Source organism: Furipterus horrens, unplaced genomic scaffold (genome assembly GCF_987537825.1).
Source record: "Furipterus horrens unplaced genomic scaffold, mFurHor1.1.pri manual_scaffold_17, whole genome shotgun sequence".
Lineage (NCBI taxonomy): Eukaryota > Metazoa > Chordata > Mammalia > Chiroptera > Furipteridae > Furipterus > Furipterus horrens.
Window position 1 is genome coordinate 99,512,222 of NW_028327187.1, and position 24,684 is coordinate 99,536,905.

Genomic DNA, 24,684 nt, shown 5'->3' on the forward strand with positions numbered 1-24,684 from the left:
CTGGCGAGGACGTGGAGAAACGGGAACCCTACTGCACTGTTGGTGGGAATGCAGACTAGTGCAGCCACTATGGAAAACAGTATGGAATTACCTCGAAAAATTAACTGCCTTTTGATCCCACAGTTCCACTGCTGGGATTATACCGAAAGAATCCTGAAACCCCAATTCAAAAGAACCTCTGCACCCCTGTGTTCATAGCTGCGCTATTTACAGTAGCCAAGTGCTGGAAGCAGCCTAAGTGCCCATCTGTAGATGAGTGGATCAAAAAACAGTGGTACATTTACACAATGGAATACTACACAGGAGAAAGAAAGAAGGAACTCACCTTTCACGACAGCATGGATGGAACTGCAGAGAATTATGCTTAGCAAAACCAGCCAGGCAGCAGAAGACAAATACCATATGATCTCACCTATAACAGGAACCTAATAAACACAACCAACCAACAGGCAAAATAGAATGAGAGGCATGGAAACAAGAAACAGACTGACAGTGACCAGGGGGGAGGGGGGAGGGGGAGTAGGGGGAAAGAAGGGGAAGGGTCTAGTCAGGGAACATGTATGAATGACCCATGGACATGGACAACGGGGTGGGGAATGACTGTAGGGAGGGATGGGTGGGACAGGGGAGAACCATGGGGGAAAATTGGGACAACTGTAATAGTACAACAATAAAACAAAAAAGAAAGTAGAAAAAAAAAAAAGGCACTGTAGTCCTGTTTAATATTGGTCCAGTACCCATGAGCTGTGTCCCAGGGAAGGAATGGTCAGCCCTCACTTGCAGTGTTGAAGCTGTTCAAAGGCACCTTTAGGTTTCCTTCCCCAGTCATCACTCTGGAAGTTGGCCATCCTTAACCTTCCTCCTGGAATTGGATACCCTCAAAGTGAGCACTCTCTTTGCCCTAAGAGGTCTTTTCCATCAGTTTATGTTTTCTCATTCAAACCAAATTCTGCCTGGCCAGGTCCTCCTCACCTAGTTCCTCATTCTCCCGAGGCTCCTTTATTTTCAGTGATCCCCTGCTCCTGGGTCCACCAAACACATGTTGCCACTGTGTGCTAACATCTTCACTGTAACTAGGAAGTGAATTAGAGATGCAGAGACACTGACTCTCCCAGACTGATGTATAAATAGTAGGCACTCCTGAATGGATGTTGGTTTGGGTATGCCACAGAAACTTCTCTTAACTATCCATGTCTAATTTCTTGCTTTTCAAATGCAGAGAAGTAGGCCTGCCAAGTGAAACTTCATTCTTCCTCAGTGATCCAAGTGTCCCAATCATCCCTCCAGCCACTGGTAGCTTTCCTTATATAGTAACGGGGCAAATAGCTATAGTTTTACACAGGAGAGTATGATAGATGAGGCATATAGTATATAAGCCTTTTACAGTATACCCAGTACCTTTCTTACACCTTCATTATTTCAATTAGTGCCCATAGGATGTTTATTCAGATTATTACACATCAGTGTTTTCCACTTATGACTGGGTAGATATTCCCTCAGAGTACTTTCCAGCACAGGTCCGCAGTAACAGAAACAAGAACGTAAAGACATAGCTACTTTACTGTAGCTCTTTGCCCATCTCTTCATCTAGTTTGTTCAGCCGGTTGGCCAGCTGTCCTCCTCACTTCTTGGCTCTTGAAAAAGGGCATCTGAATCACAGCGAAAGGAGCATATTGTTCTTAGTTGAAGCATCTTTCCGGGCACCAACATTATGTCAATTTTCCCTTTTAAATACGCATTTGGTGGCTTTCTTCTCTTCAGCAACAGCCTTACCTTTTTCTCCCTTATCAGAAATTTTAATCCACCTCCCCCCACCACACACACAAATTATGTCCCTTGGGCTCAGCCACTGGTCTAGTACTTACGTAGCTGGGGACAAGTTAAAAAGATAAGATGCTCCAGGGCTTCTCCTTCAGGCTCTTCCCGATTTTAGAAGCTCGGATTGGATCAGTACAGAAAAATGGGACTAATTCTGTCCTGTAGGCAAGAAAATATGTGTGACAGCCCCAATTAGGCGAGGTGTGAGGAAGGAGTAATCTGTTCCATCAACCCCTGTGGAGTTCTTGCACTTATGTTCCAACTAATAGCCTTAATATCTTGTTTTGGAATATTACCAGCCTTTGGGACTCCTGACTGTAACCCCGGTCCAGGGACTACAAGGTGTGGCATTGAAAAAGGAAATTGTGGTGAGGGGGGAAACACCTAGACGTTCCCCACTTGAATTATGTTTTTCATTGTAATTGGTCCCACAGGTGTAGCCCATTTATCAAAAGTGCTAGTTCCCCAGGTTCCTTTGGTTGGAACTCCACCTGCAGGCTGGAGAGGGTGAAGTTCAACGGAAGGAGATTCTGAACTTCCTTGAGCTTTTGCTAATGCAATCAAGGGACTGAATGTTAGCAGACCTGTCATCAGTTTGCAATTCCCTCCTAATCCATTCTGTTCAGCTCCTGGAGGTCAGGTTGCACCATTTCCAGATGCCACTAGAAAGTTCTATTATTGATAACCTGTTTCAGAGCCTGTGCTACTTCAAACCAAGAGCCTTGGCAACCAGCCGTGGTTCACTTTCATCCCTTTTATCAGAATCATCTCTGTTGTTGTTTTTTTTAATGTTTTGACCATATTTTTATCTAAGAATGACTTGAGGGTCTTCTAAACAATTGCACTTTAACATTAATTGCCCCGGTGGTGGCAGGTAGGGCTCTATTGCTAAAGAGAACTCACAGAACTCAAATAAGTCATGCTTATGGATCCAAAGTTCATTGCAGGAAGAGGCTACAATATACCAACAACATTTAAATGGGGGTACATTCCACAACCACAGGCTACCTCACATCACAGGGTCCAGAGAGGACAGGTACAAGCTCCAAGTGTCCCGTCTCTGTAAGTGCCACACCAGGATGTACTTTCTCTTCTCGGATGAAGAATCAACACCTGTGGTTCTTGGAAACCAGGGAGCATACACTAGAGACTTAGACAGGGTTTCTTGCAGCCTGCTGGTAACCTGGGAATATTCTGCCTACGTAGCCAATCCCAATCACAGTGGTCGCCACTGGTCTCACTGAGACCATGTGAAAATGGCCAGTGTTACTGTTATCAATAAGCAATAGGGATCAATATGAGAAGTCACTTCTTGTCATTGTTTTCATCAAGGCTCTGCATTTTGTAGCTATTATAGCAAAAACATCTCCTACCCATTCCAGAGTCTCTGGGTTAACTCTCAAAGCACAGATACCTACATCGAAGTGCATTGACTTTCTTGCTGGGCAAAGATTGCCTTGCGAAGCCCTTCAACCTGAAGTGGAAGCTGCCTATGGAGTGTGTTGGTGTGATGTTAACAGCAGCCTCCTTCCCACAGGTGCCTTCTGCTGCCTGGGCAAAAAAAAAAAAAAAAAAAAAAAATCAGCAGACACATGGCAGTTATTCTGTCATGGACCCCCCTCTGTTTCTGTCTGCACTAATCAGGTCACACAATCACTTCCGTAGTATCACAGCATATTCAGATTTACCCATGGGACGAGCTTGGAGTAGTGTTTTACATCATGGGACTCATTCCAACCAACTTTGTGGTGCTTCTTTTTCCTCCTACTGTGATCACCAGTAGGAAACGAAGGATGCTTTTCTTTTCCAGTCAAGTCTGTAAGGACACCTTGTGCAACACCCTTTCTGCTTTTCTGTATGTACCTCCACGAGGAATCAGAAAACTTGCGTCTCAGGGCATAACACCCACAGCAAGTCTTCTTATCTCCGGTCTCGGTTTTCTGCACTACAAGACGATTCTAAAGGTGCCTACTAGACCTCAAAGCCTACGATTCTGTGAGAGACCAGAAGAATCTTTCTCCCCTCCTCACTAGAACCTCAGGAACCATTAATAGGGCTTATGTACATAGGCACCACCACCACCACCATTTCCTGCTTTTACAGCACAGCAGAGGACACTGGAAAGCCAGCCATTTTTTTTTGTCCTGGCCGTGCCCTCTGTCACCCCACAGCCCACATGCAGTACGAACACCACCACATGGTCCCTGTTCTTCAGTGCCATCAAGCCTATGGCATCCTCTACTGTAAAAATAATTTTTGAAAGAGCGACTCTATGAGAACATACTTGGGTTTTAATATAGCTTTAGAATGTATTCCCTAGTGAATGCACTAAAGGATATATTTTTCCCCCTAAATGGACATTCCTAGCTTGAGGTAAAAGGATTTCACAAAGTTCTGTCTGCCGGTTGCTTTTTGAGGCTTCTAGCAACAGCTAATCATTATGTTTAATGTTTCATCAAAAATTCTCAATATAGTCTATAAGATGTTTGTTTTGAACAACTAAGTGTGTATCTGTGTGACAATTCAATTGTCCCTATTGATTTTTTCCACCTCTTTTCAAGCCCGTAGTTTCAGCTATGCATACCTAAGCAGAAGTCTTTTTAAAAACGGTTCCATGAAAGTAGGATTCTGTCTGTTTGGGGAAGTGTGTTTTCCAGGCTTCTGTGATGGATCATGCGGTTTTTGCAGAGCGCACTGCACGTATTTCTCTCCTAACTGTGTCATCTTTTGCTCCTGTTATTGCACAACAATTGCTTTGCTCCCCTCTGGAACTATTTATACTCCAGATTTTCTCTTCTGCCTGTCACCCATTCACCTGCGCAGAGATAAGAGTAGACCCGACAACAAGAAGCTCATGCAATTTTGTTGTCCCTGTGTTTGTCTCCCTCACACCGGTAAAATAGACGCAGTCTGAAAGTGAGTCTAAAAATTCTCAGTTGTTACTTCTTATTGCCTTAGATAGAAAGCACAGTATTTATAACGACTAAGGCAGAGTCACAACAAAAGAAAATAACAGAAATGGCAAACCTCCCAAAGCTGCTTTCACTATGTAAAGAAACATGTTGGGAATATTGATCTTTAGAAGAAATCCATTTCTCTCTCATGCTACTGGAAATGGTGGCTGCCATTTCTAAATGCTCTGTCTACCTGCACCTGAAACCATGTCCTCAGAGAAAGCCCAGCACATGGAAGAGAAAGTGAAAATGAGCACTTTGTCTGTCGCCCCTGCAGTCCCACTCAGCCTTGCCACCCTCCTGTCCTCCTTCCTGCTTGCATTGTTAATTGTTTAATTCTGTATTCTTTGCCTACCTGCCTCCCTCTCAAGTGAAGTTATGTTCCTTTCTGCCACTTTAAGCCAAGTCTTGGCTTCCATGTAAAGAGGTCATTATGTTGAGTCTTTTTAAGCAACAGGAGTGGGCCCTGAAGAGGAGCAAAATTCACCACCCGAAAATGTGTCTCTTTGTCATGTGAAGCGCTTTGAGCTGAAGACAATTGAGGCCCAAAAAACTCAAGAAGAACCTTTGACCATCCCCCTAACTGCGTAAAAGAACTCAGATAGAGGACCTGCTCCACAAGGGAGCTGTCATCCTGGGTAACTGTGGTTTCACGTGAACTAGGTGTGATAGAGAGGAACCTAGCTTGCACCATTTGGTCAAAGTCCGCTCTGTGTCCCACAGTTGCTATATATGGCCCAGCAATCACGTTTTTTACTAAACATTAACTCTTTGCATCTTCCTGGGAATTGCCTTACCTCCTTTTGAAGCTCCGGACTTTTGAAGCTCCGGACTTCCACCTCCTTCTACTTAGTCCAGAATGGCAATTTGACCTCATTTTGCCTGTCTTTGGAATTTTCGTATTTATGTGGGTTCCCCATTTGCACAAAATTAAATTTTTCTTTTCTTCTGTTAATCGGTCTTCTTCTCATTTTAATTCTTATACCAGTCAAAAGAACTTAGAAGGATAGAGGAAAATATTTTTTCCTCCTCAACGGCCTTTGCCTTGATAGGATGAGTGGTCATCTAGGGCATTTTAGGGAAATTGGTACATGGAATCACAGAGCTTTGTTCCCTGGGATGGAAAACAAAGGGAAAAAAACCCTCCTGCTCCCACCACCAGGTCTCCTTCATGCTTCCAGGGAAACTTCGAAAGTTACTATTTTCCTTTTATTTAAGAGAAAAATATGTACTGCATAGACATTAACCTACATAGGTATTAACCACTATTTTTGTTTTGTTCGTTAACATTTAATTAGAGCTAGCCACAAATAGCTGGTAAAATACATTAAAACCTTAAATTTACATCTGGTTAGTATTGGGCAAGCTGTTTACTGACTGGGTTGGCTGGTATTTATCTGCAGTTACATTTATAATTGTGTTGCCTCCTGCCCCGAAATGCGTGAGAAATTTACTTAATTACCATTGATTCTTTCAAAGCACTGAGAATTCAGACCAGAGCTTAGGTATCTAAGGTGTTACAAAAGCATGTCATTGCATTTCCAATGTGGCTAATAAACTGGCTTTAGAAAAAAGCATTTTTTTCGTGACACTTGGGAATAAAGTGTGCAATATGCTGATGTTGGCTAAGGCTGTGATTTCACTTTTGTTAAATTTTTGTCTTTCAACGTAGATGAAATACCGCCTCAGATCATGGTACCGCCCCCCACACATATACAGTTAGGAAGTTCTTAGAGAATTTGAAAAGTACAACATAAAATGCAACATGAGGGTGAAAGAACAAATAAGTGAGCCTGGGGCCTGAACACTGGATCGATTATGCAGTTACTTTAGTGAAGTTGATTGTTTTTTCACCTAATGTTAAGGTAGCAGAAAGATTATGAGGTGACTGATATTCCAAGGAGAAAGATGCTTAGTGGTTATAAATACATAACTAGAAATAGAGTTTACACAACCCTAACTATCCACATTAATCAAACTGACCTTCCCTAAGACTCATGCAAGCAAATATGGTCAGGAACTCTTTCAAAATCTCTAGTAAGATAGTTTTGTCCTTATTCCATTGAAAATGACTTGGTTTACGTAGAACACAATAGGCCCCCTTAAGTCTCAAATACTCCCCGATACTTCAAGAATGGGAATGTGTCCTTGTTCACATCCTCACCCAATGACCTGTGAGAACCACCTCAGATCCTGAATGCTCATCCAAGTCATCAGACTTAGAGCTGAGGGATGAAAACAGAACACATGAAAAGAGGGTAGGGTTCGAAGTATATATGGGACCAGATGGATCTCTGAAATATTGGGGGGACCATTTCATAAAGTATATGACTGTCTAACCACTAGGATGTACACCTGAAACTCATACAAAATGTAATATCGAAGGTAAACTGTAACTGGAAAATAAAAAATACATAAAAGCGGGTAGGATTTGTTTCGGTTTTGGTGTTTACTAAAGGGCATGAGGCATCTCTATCAGGATTCTCCAAGGAAGCGAAAAAAGAGTGAAAACAAAGAGTCCCCCCTTTGACCCCTTTGGGATTTTCTGTGGCTTTTGCAGTGGACCTCTTGAGTCTGTCGGCTGCCTGCGATGCCTTGGATCAGCACAACCTCAAGCAAAACGACCAGCCCATGGACATCCTGCAGATCATTAACTGTCTGACCACTATTTATGACCGCCTGGAGCAAGAGCACAACAATCTGGTCAACGTCCCTCTCTGCGTGGATATGTGTCTCAATTGGCTGCTGAATGTTTATGACACGTACGTATGGCGCACTTGTCTTTCAGGCTTACGTGCAGGCGGCTCAGTGTACACAATAGTGCCGGTTTCATTAGCATCACAACAGGGTCCCCTGTGGGGAAATATGGTCCTCGGGTGCTAGCGTCATGAAGCTCTGTGACCTAATGCTGTCCCAGCGCTAAATCATTTTCGCATTTATTGGAACGGAAAGTATTTTGTGTTGATAAGGTAGGAGGTAAGAGCTAGAAGGTGGATTGTTCTCAGGTTAGGAAACAAACAAAACCCAGCGATACTCATTTTTTACAGTGAGTCAACATATAGCCATTGGTTCTTTCCCTTTCTTGCCTGTGTATTGTGAATTCCCCTGTCCGTTGTGGGGGCCACTCCCTCGCACTGGCAGAAATGGATGGGCTCCAGGCGACGCTGGCGCACCTGTCACCAGATCTGAATAGTGTCAGCTGATAGGAGATTTTTGCTGGAGATTATGAGTTGATGAGCCAAACAAAATGGAAACAAACCCTTAATGCAGCAAACTCAGCTCCTCACACAGTGGATGTTTGGGTTTTGTTTTTTGTTTTTCTTAAATAAGGTTTTACTGGCACTTCCATTCATTACTCTTCTTAGACAGCACTCATTTATTTCTTAGGGACTGCACACAGGAGAGATCCCCCATTTGAGTTTTTGTCTTGAGCTTAATGAAGACAATTGAGGAAGGCAGCAGAAGGAATTGGTCTTAATTTTGAATGATTTCTTCTTAGACCTCAGAATTATTACATGCCTCATTTCACATGTCCAAAAAAAATACATCTCCCCATTTGGAAGTCTGGGAAGGTTGTCAAAAAGGAGTTGCATATCAACTCTTTTGCCTTTTCCCTTTTTGTAGATTTCAGCCACCTCCTGGATTTGTTATTTTGATGTTTTGATCTTTGTTATTTTGATAACATATTGCTTTTTAAATTCTGAGATCACCAGGCTGTTGAATTCTGATCATATCTACCATGCCCTTGAGCAGGCTGGATTGTAATTGTGGATTACCCTTATATTTGCTTTGATAAGGGTTTGTATTCAGCACTTTCCTCAAATATATTTTAGCACCATTTTCTTCACAGATGACATAAGAATGGATTCGGAGTATATAACTTCCTTTCTACCTGCCTGAAAAGTATTGGGGAACAATTTAATTCCTCAAAGACCTGAGTTACTATCTAAAGTTTATTTGTTAAACTTTGATTTGCCTTTTTTAAAGAGTGGAAGAGGATAACAAAATCTTCCGACAATAGTAATTTTGTTAACGCATTGGAATCTAGGATTAGCATTTGACCATGGGATTTATTTGGTAACTTGTACAGGTTGAAAGTTGAGCACGTCGTTCCCCAAAAGTAAAAGTGCTAAACAGGAGAATGAGTCTACATTCTTTTTTTTTTTTTTTTCTTAACCAACATCTGAGGTTCTGTTGCTTTCCATAACACAATAAAAGCTGCAAGTTATTGACAGACATTTTCTACTAAATGAAAAACTTTTTATTATTTTAAAGTTTTCCCACAGAACTAATGAACTTATTAATAAACTTGCTATGTAGAATGCTTTATTTCAGCTTTATATGTCAACTGAATGCTTTATTTAAGCTTTACATGTCAATTAAAGAACTGATATAGCAATAGGTTATTTTTAAATTACTCTTTAAGGTCATATTTTGAATGCTGTCTTATAGAGGTATATCATATTTTTCTTGTGGAGATAAATGTTCGTATTTTATATTAGGTGTTATGTGACCTGAAGTGGTTGCTTTTTTTCTGAAGAAGGGCAATCTGATAAAAATCTTACAGTTTTGAAGAGAGCAGAGCAGTTAGTTGCTGGTAATTTTTCCTTGGCTTCAATAACCAAAGTAGGTAATTTGCTTCAGTAACCAAAATAGCTTAGTTAATAGTAGTAATTCCTGCACTTGCCGACTTAAACCCAGGTGGCTCTCCATGGTTGAATAGATGGGTGTTTTTCCTATTTTATGTAGAGCCACTCCTAGAATTCAAGCAAGAGCTTTTACGAATTGAAAACTTGGTAAATATTCATTGCTCGAGCTGGTCGACTTTCCATCACATTCTAAGTCATCAGCCAAATAGATAATGAACTCAGAAAAGTTCCTACTCTTCATAAAGCAGTGGTCAATAGAGTCCCCATACCAAGGTTTCTTCTTAGCTGAAAAGTGTTTACCATCTAGTAAAATGTCAGTAATTGTTTTCTGATTTGATTATTTATTATAGGGGGCGAACAGGGAGGATCCGGGTCCTGTCTTTTAAAACTGGCATCATTTCTCTGTGTAAAGCACACTTGGAAGACAAGTACAGATGTAAGTCATGCATCGTAACTCTGTATTCTTTTATAATGTTGGCTAATTACCCCAGATCTCGATGGGGAATGACATAGTGTTCTTATTTGACAGCAAGTTCATCGTGTAAGATGTAGAACTGCTTTTAGAATGTCATAAAATGTGGTCTGTGCTGTTCCCTGTCAGACATTAAATTGCAGGTATTTAAATAGAGAAGGGGGATTAAGTCTTCCAGTCCAAGTATTATTTTACATTATGTTGACTGTGTCTGAATTAAACACGTTTGTAGGGGGATAAAGCTTGATTTCCCTAACCCCTTTGTATAAGTCAGAAAAATAAATGTGAAGGGTTTTTTGTAAAATTTCATTTATTTATTTTTAGAGAGGGGGGAAGGGAGGGAGGAAGAGAAAGAGAAACATCGATGTGTGAGTAAAACATCAATTGGTTGGTTGCCTCTCGTGCGCCCCCAACTTGGGGCTGGACTTGCAACCCAGGCATGTGCCCTGACCAGGAATCAAACCCTCAGTCTTTTGGTTTGCAAGCCAGAACTCAATGCACTGAGCCACACCAGCCAGGGCAAATGGCAAAAGTTTAATCCGTGCTCTTGCCCAGTTTTTGGATTCTTATTTAAAGAGTACTATCTGGCATGCATGTTCAAGAAACATTGTTTATTTTATAATCATCCTACTGCAAGGTGTACTGACATAGCTAATTCTGTGATGTGACTAACACTGTTATTGGAGAGACAGACGCTTGCCGTTTTTTACAGGGTAAATATCACCTGATAGAATTTCCTGCTGATTAGCCAGTGCATTCTTCTGCTTAAAATTCGTCAATCTAAATTTAAAGCAAACACGAGAAGAGTGATGGTTGAAATATGACAAAGCAATCATTTATTCCCATTGTGAAGGACTGCATGTGTTTTCCCCTTTAAAAGCTTGTAAGAAGTCTTTTCGGTAGGAATATTAAAGAAACCCAGTCTATTTTGTCTTTTCTCTTTTCCCCTAAAGGCCTAGCCTCACAGGAATGAGGAGATGTGCTGAGCTTACGGACAGGCAAGAGATAAAAGAGATTAAATTCCTTCAAAGCCACTCTGTGTCCTACTGCTCATTTCCCCCCTAGGACTAAGCCACAAAATACACAAGCTTTTTAGCTCTCACTTTTATGTAGTTTCCACTTGAGTTTTCTCATCCTAAAAACTAAAGAAAAATAACTGAACAGATTTCGTTAACCATTTAAGAACATATTTGAGATGAAATAGAACCTTTCTGTGGGATTTTTCCCCTTTAAATATTGTTGTTATTTATTACAGATTAGTTTATAATCTAACTTTATCAGTGGTAAGCACATCATAATGCTCAACTGAATCATCAAGGGAGCTTCGAGCCTGTGTTTCAAATAACGACTAAGACGGAATGTCTTTTGAGGATGATGAAACCAAAATATTCACTTCAAATTGGGATGGGGAAAAGTAATTCACACTTTTGAAAAATCTATGTGTGCATATTGTAGAGATGATAAAAAGCAGTGTGTGTCGTCTCATTTTGCTTATTGCCATCTTTGGTATCTCGTTAAAATATTTAGTGTCTTAGGGTTTGAAATGTGCTGGTGAGTAGGAAAAGCTTTCTTGGATTTAATTTCGGGGGCAACTTTTATTTGAATACAAGGTATGATCAAAATGACTTTATTTCTGAGAACGAAACATGTTGCAAGCGTTTGGTATGTTCATTCATTCTGTGAACCCACTATATCGGACACTTGCCTGTCCACCAGGTGCTGCTGTTCTACTCTACACACTTATGGCACATCGGTGGCCAGGATATGGTCCCTGGTCTCAAGGAGATATCATTGTTCATCCAAAAACACAGCCACATATGGAATCAGTGATGATGTAAAGTGATATGAGCTAATCACAAATAATGTACAGCATCCTGTGGGAACATATACAAGAAACTCAGTGATCTTATGGTGTCATAAAGAAGTCCCAGTTTGGGGGATAATTTTGAATCTCTGATGTCCAAAGGGGGTGGTGCTTTGGGTTAGTTATATGGTTCCTAATGCTAAAACAGTTATTTTATTCTAGTAGTTATGTCCGATATATGAAATATTTTCCAAAGGATTGTGTTGTGGCTTAGGAAACATTCCAGCGTCAGAATTGTATGTAAACCCATTTCTTGAGAGCTGCAGTTCATCCATAAAAAAATATTAAATGTCTAGACTAACACACAGTAGAAGTAACCTCTCTGTGGGAATATTGGCTACTCTTGAGAATTGGTGCTGGAATGCAGTTGGCCATTGGGTTCTGCTAATATCTCTTTGGCGCTGCTTGTTTAATTGTTGCAATTCTCTTTTCCTTTGGTAGACCTTTTCAAGCAGGTGGCAAGTTCAACAGGATTTTGTGACCAGCGCCGGCTGGGCCTCCTTCTGCATGATTCCATCCAAATCCCAAGACAGTTGGGTGAAGTTGCATCCTTCGGGGGCAGTAACATTGAGCCGAGTGTCAGAAGCTGCTTCCAATTTGTAAGTTATTCACCTTCTTAAGTAACTATCCATTCTTTTGTATTGTAGAAAGTAATTTTTTAAAACACAGAGCTTTAGTTTCTCACACAGCACTTCTGTAGGCAGGTAGACAGGAGATTTTTGATATTCGAAACCTCTTTAGGCAATGCCTTCTGAAACTCTGGGTTTGAGGGGAGAGAAGACAGCGCAGAGGAAGGAAAAGAAATCTCCCATCTGCAGCTGGGACCCCACAGTTACTAGGGTGCTGGAAGGGAAGGGAGTCTGCAGGGGTTCTGTGAGGGAGGGAATAAACCTCCAGCCATGGAAGTCCTTTGTATACAAGAAAAAGACTTTTATACATGAGTCTCTTGGTTTTTTATTTTTACCTAATTCTATTATTGTAGCCTCCTTTCAGTGGCTGTTGGTAAAGAGTTGACACAGCTATATCATTTTTTTAAAGTTTTCCTTTTGTATCTTTGACATTTCTCTACTATTCCAAAACCTTGCCATAGTCTTATCACAAGGTCAGAGGTTTGTACCCTCTGCTAATGGCCATCACTAGCTCAACATAGTCTCGTTTATTGTATTTCTTACCTTGTGCCATTGCCTTTTCCACACCACAATGTGTCCCCAGAGACACCCTCTTCCTCCGAATGCCTGAGCACAGCATTGATAGACATTTAGGTTGTTTCTGTTATTTGATAAGGTGGGTAAATGCTGCAGTTAATATCTTCATGCAGTTAACCTTTGTCTTTGATTGAAGTTATTTTCTCAGGACAAATTCTAAAAATGGGATTACCAGACTAAATGATACAAACAGTTTTGTGGCTCTTGATACATATTACCAGATGGCTTTTTGTCAAAAGTTGTTTCTATTTGTAATGCCACCAGCCCTGAACGAGTGAGGTATTTGCAGCATCATATTATTCACAATGTTCTTATGGTTTCTTTTTTAAATGCCGAGAGCTGTTTTTCTTATATGAGGTTGCTCAATCCATTCTAATTGCATTAACGTTAGACCTAGCAGTAGGGATAACTGGGTTATACCTGTCGTCTTTGACCACAGACTAGAAGAAGGCCTCATGGGCAGAACACTGTGAATATCTAGATGTTTAAAGCAGTTCGAGCATCCATTCAGTAGTTAACTGGGCCAGTGGACTAAATGCACACATAGTAAGCCCGCTCCTTTAGAGTTGGGTATAGTATTTGGATTATTTTGCCAAAATTGTGACAGATTCGCAGTAAATGTAAAATACATGTGGAGAAGTAAATGCATTTTTAACCTCATACTCACGTCTCCAAAAATGTTGAAGACTATCACTACCTCTAGATTTTTTTTGCATCTTGCTGCATTAATATTTCCACTCCAAGTGCAGACACAGGTAACTTTCGTACAATGAATACCAATAGCCGTAAGTAGTCCAGATTCATTTAGGTGCTTTTTAAAAATCCAATTATAAAACACTTGAAGTGATGTGAGTTTTGTTTTTCCTAAGCGTTTTTTCTTTAGCCATTTCAGTTACTTTTTAAGTTCTAGTTGTGAAACTCACACGCATGTTCATATGTATGTAATGTGCACAGTTGTGTGTGCGTTGTGACAGGAGTTGAGAGTGAGTGTCACAAAACAAAGCTGCCAACAGCCATCTGTTCAGACACGGTTCCTGCTTCAGAGTAAGCTGGGCTGGCTTCAGGGCCACCGGAGCCATTGTCCTGTCACCTCACAGTCCTGACTGTGCTGCTGCCAACATAACCAGGCAGGTGCCGCCACCCTCACTGCAGACTCTGGGTGGGTCTCTTTCTCTCTCTCTCTCCCCCGCCTCTCTCTAATTGAAATATATTTGACATGTAACACTGTGTAAATTTAAGATGTACAGCAGGGCCTCAGATAACATTTTGTTCAACATTGTTTCCCTTTAACATTGATGAGATGCCATAAGAACTTAATTCTTGTTTATGTCCACTAGCCTATGGTAAAACTGGTTTTGTTATAAGTCGTTTTGCTTAAAGTCACAGAACTTATCGTTGATGTTAAGTGAGGACTCCCTGTGCATCACATTGACTTGATGCATTTATGTATTATTGTATGATTGCTATTGTAGCAATACTCGGCGCTTCTATCATGCCACATAATTATCTTTTTTTGTGCAGTGGGAATAAGTAAGGCCTAGTATCTGGCTCTCTAATTTGGTTGAAGGAGCCGCTGAGCAGAAGCTCCACTTTCCCCAGTTCTGTCCCCTTATGAGGAGCCCAATCTGGTCCAGGTTTGCCCATTGCGTCCTTTTGCTGGATGCTCGCCTTCTTCCCTAACCTCACATCTCTTGTTTCCAGACACCCCTATCTCTGTACAAGCAGCGCTCTCTCCTCTGTGTCTGAAGTTTGAACCCAGTCCATCCTCTCATACTTAATGACTGTGTCGCCAAGCTCCTGGGAAGACCTTTCATTAGACTGGGGGACAACAGTCAAGATATGAACAGTGGGAACGGGTGGTTTTTATTTTCTTCTCGCTACTGTTTTGTATTTTCTGAATTTTCTCCTTTGAACATGTGGAATGAGAAAAAAATTAGGAAAGTGCTATTTTTATGTAAGGGAAAGAAACATCTTTTGCTTGATTCTGTTTCGTCGCTGCTGTTACCCTGTTTGCAGGCGTTCTCGTTCCAAGCCTCCTCTCTGCGCTCTGGTCCCTTTCGTTGGTCTTAGTGCTCCTTACCGCTGGTCTTAGAAAAATATATTCACTATATAACAGCGTCCCTAGAAAGCTTCTGTTTCTTGCCATTGTCCACTGAATAAATCCTGAGTTCTCTAACCGTCAGACCTTTCCTAATCTGTTTCTGTAGCGGCCCACCATTTGCTTTCACTCCCATGAAAGAGCTTCTATCTCCCATGTGTACCTGCCACACTTATACAGACATACTGTCGTCACTATTGCTACTGATGACAATACTTGACCTTGGCTCACTTGAATTCTCTCATTTAATCCTCAGCAAACCCTTTGAGCAGAATAGAAAGGGAAGGGTGTAACGTTTTTGTTTTCGTTGTTGTCTAAGTAGATGAACAATTTACCTGTGCCCCTAACATTTCTCAGCTGGTGGAAATCGAGTCAGCCCAGCATCCCCACCCCACCCCCACTCCGCATTGACCACCTCATTACCAAATGTGCACTTTCTGATGCTATAGTTGACCCTTGGTTAATATGGGTTGGAACCGTGTGGGTCCACTGAAATGTGGATTTTTGTCCGATGACTACTGTAAATGTATTTTCTTTTTCTCATGATTTTCTTCATATCATTTTCTTTTCTCTAGCTTACTGTATTAGAATACAATATAGAATGCATTAAACATACAAAAATATGTGTTAGTTGACACCTTATGTTATTGGTAAGGCTTCCAGTCAACAGTAGCCTATTAGGAGTTACGTTTTGGAGGAGTCAGAAGTTACATGCACATTTGGGACTGTGTGGGAAGTTGGCACCCCTGAACCCTATGCTGTTCAGGGGCAAACCGGACATTTCTAGTAGAACTTTGTGGACATTTTGTATGTACAGAGCCAGGTGAGGTTTATGGCACTTAGATCTGGGGATCCTCTCAATGCTGCAGTAATTTGCAGTCCAGTTGAACAGCTCCATGGTGGATGGTTTCTTCAGAATTGACATTCTGGCGCGGCAGACTTTTCCTCAGCCAGGTGCTCTGGCACTCACCTCGCCTTTCACGGTGCACCATGCCTGAAACACGGTATCTGCTGTAGGGCAAGGTAACTGGAGAAAATGCCCCCTGCCCTTTGAAGTGTAAGACCTTGGGAACAGGGCATGGCGGGTTCCTTCAGCAAGCTGGTGCTCAGAGGCAGATGTTTCTAGCACCCGAAGGAAATGGCAGTAGGGCACTTGTTTCTTTTTCAAATGCATCCCCTGCATTGCAGAAGGAGGAGCTGACCTAAGATGATAGGTAGTCCTTTTTTTTTTCCCTTGGTTGTTTTGTCACCAGCTGGCAAACTGACTTCAAGTTGGTATGGTTAAAAAGGTGTTAGCTTCTGATTCATACAAGGGCCTGGCTGGGGCAGGAGGAGATGCGTGTTTCATGTGCCAAGCTTGCTGGACAGTCTGTTAAAGGTTTCCTCATCCCGTAGCTCTGCTTTCTGGGCATGGATGGTGGTGGTGGTCGCACACAATCTGAATATTTGTCATGCCCCAAACTGCCCACTTAAGAATGGTTAAGCCCCTGGCTGGAGTGGCTCAGTGGACTGAGCGCTGACCTGTGAACAAAAGGGTCACCGGTTCGATTCCCAGTCAGGGCACATGTCTGGGCTGTGGGCCAGGTCCCCAGTTAGGGGCACACAAGAGACAGCCACACATTGATGCTTCTCTCCCTCTCTTTCTCCCTCCCTGCCCCTCTCTCTAAAAATAAATAAATAAATAAATTTTAAAAAAGAAAGGTTAAAATAGAATATTTCGTGGTATGTGTATTTTATCGTAATCAAAAAATTGGGGAAAATACCACAAATTTTTCTTAGAGAGAGGAAAGGAAATCACTATCAAATACAAATAAAAATTTTTTGCCTATTTGAAAATCAGTGTAGGTTCCTTAAGAAATTATTCATTAAGCCAGGAATGAAGTTATATCTTTGGGTAGTAAAAAGGGAAAATTACTGCAAATTTACGGATTTGGCAGTGGTATGTTCATTGATATGAAATGAGGCAGAAGGATATGTTTCTGCATTAGAAGCATACTACAGTCAACACATTTCCCAGGAGATCGAGTCCTTTGGGCGGTAGTAGGAGTCAAGTTTTGAAACAGCTTTGTTTTGGAACTACAGACTCATTGAATGTATCATCAGGTGGTTCTTCTCTCATGTTCCATTGGAAACTTCTCTGTTGACAGAGCATATTGACCCTATGACCTCAGTAAGGCCAGGCCTGCCCTGCCAGTGAGTCACAGAGATTCCACATGAAGCAACCCTGGAGATTGTCCACATCTCTCCTTTTTCACATGAGAAAACTGGAGCCCAGAGAGGTGGACTGAGTATATTTTACATCCTGCAACTCTGTCATGTCAGAAGCAGACATCAGGCCCAAGTTCCCTGTGTCCCAAGCCGGTGTTTCCCTCTGCTAAACCATCTGAGTAAAAATAGGTGGCTTTAACCAGTTCAAAATACTAGAGTGAACTAAGGAAGTGTCAATGTGATTCCCTTAGATGAATTTTAGGTCATAACAGGATGATGTGTAGAAGTGAACTCCCATACCACAACACACTAAAACACACACACTAAAACACACACACACACACACACACACACACACACACACACACACACACACACACACACACACACACACACACACACACACACACACACACACACACACACACACACACACACACACACACACACACACACACACACACACACACACACACACACACACACCCCCACCCCCGTGGTCTTTATTTAAAATACTCTAATCCCAGTTGCAAGTATCTGGTCTACCTTTAAATAAACCAAATAATATTTCCTTTTAAGTGAGAAATAGAACACTTTTCAGGGACTCTAGAAAAGAGTCATGTATCTGTAAATTAGTATTTGGCAGTGCCCTGAGGAGTCCCACCTCCCCATGGTTGTCTTTGTAGTACTCTCTCCTGTAAACATTTTAAGGACTTTATTGTTTGGATAGAATTGAGATGCCAACATTTTATTGAATATGCTTCACCTACAAGAGCTTGGGTGTCAAAATCTGTTTATTTTACATCTATTTTCTGCCTCCTGTTGTATTCATGCATTCAAAATGAACCAGTTGCTTTTTCATCTGTTTTCTGAATTTTTACACTCATATGACAAAAGTGAATATCAGCTACGCACTGTTGGTATAATACAGAATAATGCAGAAATAAGAATAAATTCCAATCTCAACTATTGAGAACAAGTATATACAGTCGCCCCTACTTACCCACAGGAATCCATTCCAAGTCCCCCAGAGGATGCCTAAAACCGCAGCTAGTACCAAACCCTATTATGCTATGTTTTATTGTATGCATACACATCTATGATAAAGTTTAATTTGTAAGCCAGGCACAGTAAGAGACTAACAACAGAAACTAATCATAAAATAGAACAATTGTAACAATAAAATAAGGGTGACTTGAACACAAGCATTGTGATAACACAAGCACTGTGATAACGCGAGAGCTGATCTGGTAACCAAGATGGCTACCAAGTGACTGATGGGAGGGAAGCATAGAGACAGCATTGAGACATGGGACAAAGGAATGATTCACATCCAGGAAGGGATGGCATGAGATTTTGGTGCACAAAGGAAAATGTAGGAATTATGTCTGAAATTTTCCATGTAATATTTTCGGACTGCTGTCGACTACAGGAAACTAAAACCGCAGAAAGTAAAACCGTGGATAAGGGGGACTACTATGTATCTTTTTGTGTGCATATCATGTATAGAAATAATAAATCATTCCAGAATACCTGGAGTAGTGAGTGGCAGAGTGGTGAAGTGCATAAGCCCTGGAACCATCTGCCTGGGTTCGAATCCCAGCTCTGGTATTTACTGGGTGTAGACCACAGGCACGTTTCTTGACCTTTCTGGCCCCTAAGCTCTTTGGGTTAAGCAGCCAGTAGAGACAGAGCACTTAGAGCTGTGGCGGGCACATACATAGTAGTGCTCTGTGAATGTTAGCTGTGATTATCGGGTATTGTAACATGAGAATGTCACCCAACAACAAGTGGGGTCCTGCTGCCTGCCGCCACCCTGTAGGCAAAATTCCAGAGGTAAAGGTTTGTGATAAAGGAAAGGAGTCTTTACTCACAAGCTACACAATTTTGGAGTAACAGCTTTCCACAGGCATTAGTCACTTAAGCCTATCAATGAAGGTGAAACTCTTTAACAGCCAAGTCCTCCCATCGTTCCCCCTGTTAGTTTTCAATTATCTTATTTCTATAAGATTAGGTTACAAACTAAAACAACATAAAATACAAAAGCTACACAATTTTGGAAGAATGGTAGGCTTCTGCCTTAGAGTCCGTCCCCTCGAGAACGCCCAAAGAAGAATAACCCTGCCACCCTCTGCCAGGCCAGCCCGGTCCTAGGCTGCACCCAGAGGTCCTTCCCATCCAAAATACAGTCCTTTGGGAACCACAGGCAGCTGCAGCATGATCATCCAGGCATCCTCGAGGAAGAGAGCCGAGAGCCAGTCTTCACCCTCCTTTTATTTTAAATCTTCTGGCCCATAATTCTATGCACTCCTGAGGCCTTTGGCTTCTCAGCCAACCCCATCCTAGGCTGTTTACCGTTGCCTCAGGCAACCTCCGCCTATGGCCCTTCCCTACTCCTCCCCAGTGATCTGATCAGGTCTGCCTGTATCAAGAATATCCTGCCCATGTTTATCTATCTATAACCAAGTATCTGTAGATTAGATTTTAGAGAGCTGAGATTTTGTTTTCTCTACAAGTGTTATAGCATCATGCCAGGACACTTCTTAACCAGTTAGACAGCATTCCCCATGTCAGTTGATCACATTTTATATTTTCTGTCCTTAAAACAGCTCCCCAAAATTCCACTTTGATTATGTTTTCTTCGGCTTTTTGTTCAGTACTCAGAATATGATTCCTTTAGTTCCATAGACGTTCTTTCTACACCCCTTTTGATTGACGGATACTCATCAGTAATTATGATATTAGTAAGTTACTATAATTTGATGCTCATATATGGGTTGTATCACCAAGCTCCTACCTGGCCTGATTATTGACAGTTCGTTAGAATTCGTGCACATTTTCATAAAGACCTCTTATTAGAGTATTATCAGCGTTGTCTTGAGTTGACTATTGGTTTTCAGTTGCTGGATGTTTTTTGAAAAATTATAAGTGATGGTGAGTTTAACTTCATAATAATGGATTTAGTGTATTGAGGTTTGTGTGATTAATTTCTCAGTGTGGAGTGATAGATCATTGTCTTCAGGCTTTTGAAGTAGGGCTTGTGTTGTAGCTGAAACCTCTTTCTTTCATGCACTTAACTGCGAAGGAAAAGCACACATTGTTCTGTCTTCCCTCCTCCACCTGACAGGGTTGTACTTCATTGTTATGGCCAAGTTTTCCTTCCCCCACCATTGCCAGAAAAGTTGAGGCAGAGGTACTAATGGAAAAAAAAAAGTCTTTTTGAGAGCCATGCTTCCAGTTGGAAGACTCTTCAAGACTCCCTTTCATCACTTCATCGTTAATTCTGATATACATAGTAACTTACCCAAAAAACTCATGGAAACAAGGAACTTTGAGTTCAATATTTACCATTTTCTTTCATTCCATGTTTGCTGCTGGTTTGTAAACTGGAGTTTTTAAAAAGATTATTTAAGCTTAAGGGAAAAATAAAACTTCCTGGAATAAACAGATAAACAGATAATATCCTTAAATATCCTTATCTGTTCATCCAGGTCCTTAGTGTATCTTAATTCTCTAATCTAAAAGCTAGAGTTTTTTTGTTGTTGTTATTTAGGTTCTCTTTTGGCATTTGAGAAAATATTTGAAATTTTTTTCTATTTTTTTTAAGCTACCAAAAACAAAAACAAAAACCCATACGTTGAAATTTTTTCCGGTGTTCAGTTCTGTGAGTTTAGACAAATGCATATAATTGTGTCACCACCACTACAATCAAGACAGAACATTTCCACCACCACAGAAATTAAGTATTCACTTGCTTTGTTGTCATCCTGCCTGCTCCCAGTCTCGGCAAATTACTACTGTTTTCTGTTCCTAAGCTTTAGCTTTTTCCTGAACTGAATTTTAAATGACTGTAGGAGTCAATAGTGGAAGAGTTAATTGTATGTATTGTACTTCAGCATAATGTGTCCTGACTCATACTTGAGGAAGTATGAGACCTACAGACAGATAGATATATGTGCTTTAGCGTGTGTACGTGAAACGTTCCTATTCAATACGCTCTCTTTGGCCTTCATAAAAATATTGAGTTTATTTATGGATCTGCATAAATTTAAAAATTGTGCTTTTCTTTCCTGGAGCCATGGTGTTAATTAATTGGTTTATTAGTCAGGTGGAGTGGAGAGCCTAAGGTCAAGACTGTTATCCTTGAACATGTAAATGAAGGCTGGATAATCACCATGTGTTAGTGTTTGGGCTGATTTTATCTTTAATGGGGCATTCCAAATCCTGATGAATATTTACATCAGTGACTGCTGGTCTCCAACTGGCTTCATTATCTTCAGAACTCAAAATAAAATACTTGATTTCTACCCAAGAGCACAAGTTACGGGAAGCCTTTTCCTTCTTCTTGTCTCATAATCACAACTCTTGACCTCTCAATCCTTCTTTGAAACAAGAAAAATGTCCGTGATTGTGGGGATCCTGAAACTCACTTCAATGGCTAAAAACTCACAGTCAGCTGTCTGGGAAAAACACATCTAGGCCCAATATATGAGAGCGATGCTTCAAGAACAGTGAAGCTAAGAGAACAAACAGAGGAAATCAGTGTGGTGTTAGCTTTGTGTTTTCTGAGGAGTTTTTCACCTTGTCTATCATTGACATTCATGCCACTTCCCCCACCCCTTTCACAGAGATTTTTAAAGTCACTCTTCCCCTCCTGCCTGCCTTTCCCTGCCCCGTGAAGGGGGTGATTTAGGAGAAACAGTGGTTTCAAGCAGTGTTTGATTTTGGAAAAACTTCACCCAAAATTAGAATAGACAAATAGTATAATCAGCACCCATTTGACTTGTGCATCTGTATAGCCCATGATTATATTGGTGGTTACATAATAGTGATTTACTAATTCTACCATTTTTCTTGCACTTTTTAGCAGGCTTTCTTCTCTGAAGGAGTGCCCTCTCTTCTTTCCTCTTTTCTTGATTATCACTGTGAACATCCAAGGTGATTTTGAATGTACAAAGAATGGGACTTCACTGTTTTTGCCATGACATTGCTTACAATGCCAGTGTACAGAACTGCCACTCCTGTTCTCCCACAGCAATGTAAACATGTCTGATCAATGCATTTCCACATTAACCAACTCTTTTGTGGGAGTGACAGGTTGCCCGTATCATATAACATGAGCTGTGCGCTAATGAGGATTAAGAAACTCATAGGATTTTCTCTGTATTTTTTCCTTTTAGCTGTGTCAACTTATGTTGACCTGCACCTGTCAATTCATGTAGTTCATGCATGCCAGAGCACCTAACTATAGGAGGAAGGACACGTTATGCCAAAAATAAGGGAGAAAGGAAGTGATCAGGAGCGATAAAGAGTATCTCAGTTCAAGATTCAGTACATGGGCATTGTCTCAGGTAGGCCTTCCTTAGAAATCAGAGCCTCTAGCAACCTCAAACAAGTGAAAGACTCAAAAGGTTTTGGAGATCAGCCTGGATGTTCCCATAGGAAATCACTTTTGTCTTAACCTTTGTAAGATTACTGTAAGCATACATATTTTTAGTATTAAAACAACAGATAATCTTGAGCCATTTACTTAACTTCTTTGAGCCTTTTTTCATCCGTACCATGAACAGTTTATCTCAAGAGTTACTTATCCCCAAGTTTCTTTGATTATATGCTAAATGTTATAAATGGAAAAGGCAGAAAGGGAAATAGATTACGTATTTCAAAGCTTGGCCACTATCAGCAGTCTTACCAGATCTTCTGAGTAACAAGTATTATAACAGAGATATAAGCTATATAATATAATCTTGTGCATTCAGGGTGGCCTTTCACAGGAGACCAGCTGTTCTGTGAGTAGAAGTAGCCGGATGTGAGACAACATTATGGGAAACTCATATATACCATCCCTTGTGCCCCTACACTAGAGTTTTCTTAGCAGCGCAAAAGTAAAAGCACATACCTCTTGTGTCTAGCAGGATCAGAATGCCACCTTCCATTGTATTTGTTACATGCACGTTTCATAGAGTTTTATAGATTTTTTTATCACTCATTTGATTTTCATGAAAATTGGGATTGTTTGGAAGAAGAGTCATTAATATTCTTTACAACTTGTTCTTGTTCCTCCTTTTATGTTCGTCGCTAGTGCAGACTTCTCTTTTATGTAAAGTATCCCACCGATGCCCTTCGTAGATTTAGAGGTTGTTAAAGAAATTGTAATGACAGCTCAGGGAGCAGTTGGGAACTGCCTGTCCTACACCGTCTGACCCTGGCTAGTCATTCTCCTTGTAGTTTCCAACCTTTGTGTATGGCCTATAATTCATGAAATAGTTTAGATCCATTTAAATTCAGCAAATCTTCCCAAACACTAGGGCTTCGTACAATCAGGGCCAGAAATGTTGGGTTGTCAGCTAGAAATGTCATTACTTATTAACAATGGCAGAGAGATTGAAATGGTTATTTGGATTTATGAAAGGAACATTTTACTGGTGAAAACAGCAAATGAAAATGGCCAGGAAGGACAGATTAACCTTTTTAGAAATCTGTGGTTTGTCGTCAGTGTTTTCAAAAAACTGACCTTTTTTTCTGTCAATAAGAATGTTTGAAAATTCTCTTCATGCATATGAATGTATTTAATATGCGTATATCTAGTTATTGTTTTTCCTCTGAATGGGCAGGAACTCTACTAAGTAAAATAAAAACATACATTCATGCACACACATACCCACGCACACATGTGCACACACACTCCTACTAGCTAACCTTCCTTACCTTGTGTGGGATAATTATTTGCATGATTACATAAATTTCTGCGGCTTGTCCTGGAATACATTGCATCGAGCTGTCTGTTTGAAAAGCAACTTAATTTTAAATCAGGTTGGATGACGTTATCATGTTCCCTTGTAACTTCCAGTTTCAGTGGCAGTGGTGTGGTTTTAGTCCTTTTTCCCCTCTGTCCCCAATCTCTTGGCCAGGGTGCCCTTTGTCTCACGACATCAGTCATTGAATAGGCGTCACACAGCGTCTCATCTTCCGTGTTGCAGAGGCTGGCGGGATACCTGTCAGGCACCTGCTAGGCTCTCAGGAAAGTCTGGGGTTTAGCTAACAGTCAGGTGCCTGTGTTGGTTTCTTAGTTTCTACAAATGACCCCTGGTGATGTAAGGTGTTAACTCTAGGGCAGGGGGTTCTTAGTCTCAGCACTACTGATACTTCGGGCTGGATAATTCTCTGTTGCAGGGGACTGATCAGTCCATTGTCAGACATTGAGCAGGACCTTGGCCTCTATCTGCTAGATCCTATTAGCAGCTCCTTCCCCAGTTGTGATGACCAAAAATGTCTCCAGACATTGTCAGATGTTCTCTGGGGCACAGATTTGTCCCTGGTTGAGAACCACTGCCCTAGAACATGGCTGCCTGCCTGCGGGGTTCCCTTCAAGGGCCCCAGCGTGAGTTTTGTGCATTCCTATATTTGAAGCCATTC

The 24,684-nt window shown here is 41.1% G+C and overlaps 1 protein-coding gene across 5 annotated transcripts in view; it reads left to right on the forward strand.

Moving 5' to 3' along the window:
• The window catches only part of DMD (dystrophin), a 1,939,482-nt gene that overhangs the window by 1,848,976 nt on the left and 65,822 nt on the right, over positions 1 to 24,684 (forward strand). For all 5 annotated transcript variants that reach the window (XM_090265340.1, XM_090265335.1, XM_090265336.1 and 2 more), the window contains 3 exons: positions 7,333 to 7,534; positions 9,772 to 9,857; positions 12,199 to 12,356. In XM_090265340.1, the coding sequence (XP_090121466.1) occupies positions 7,333 to 7,534; positions 9,772 to 9,857; positions 12,199 to 12,356 (446 nt within the window). The remainder of the gene's footprint in view (positions 1 to 7,332; positions 7,535 to 9,771; positions 9,858 to 12,198; positions 12,357 to 24,684) is intronic.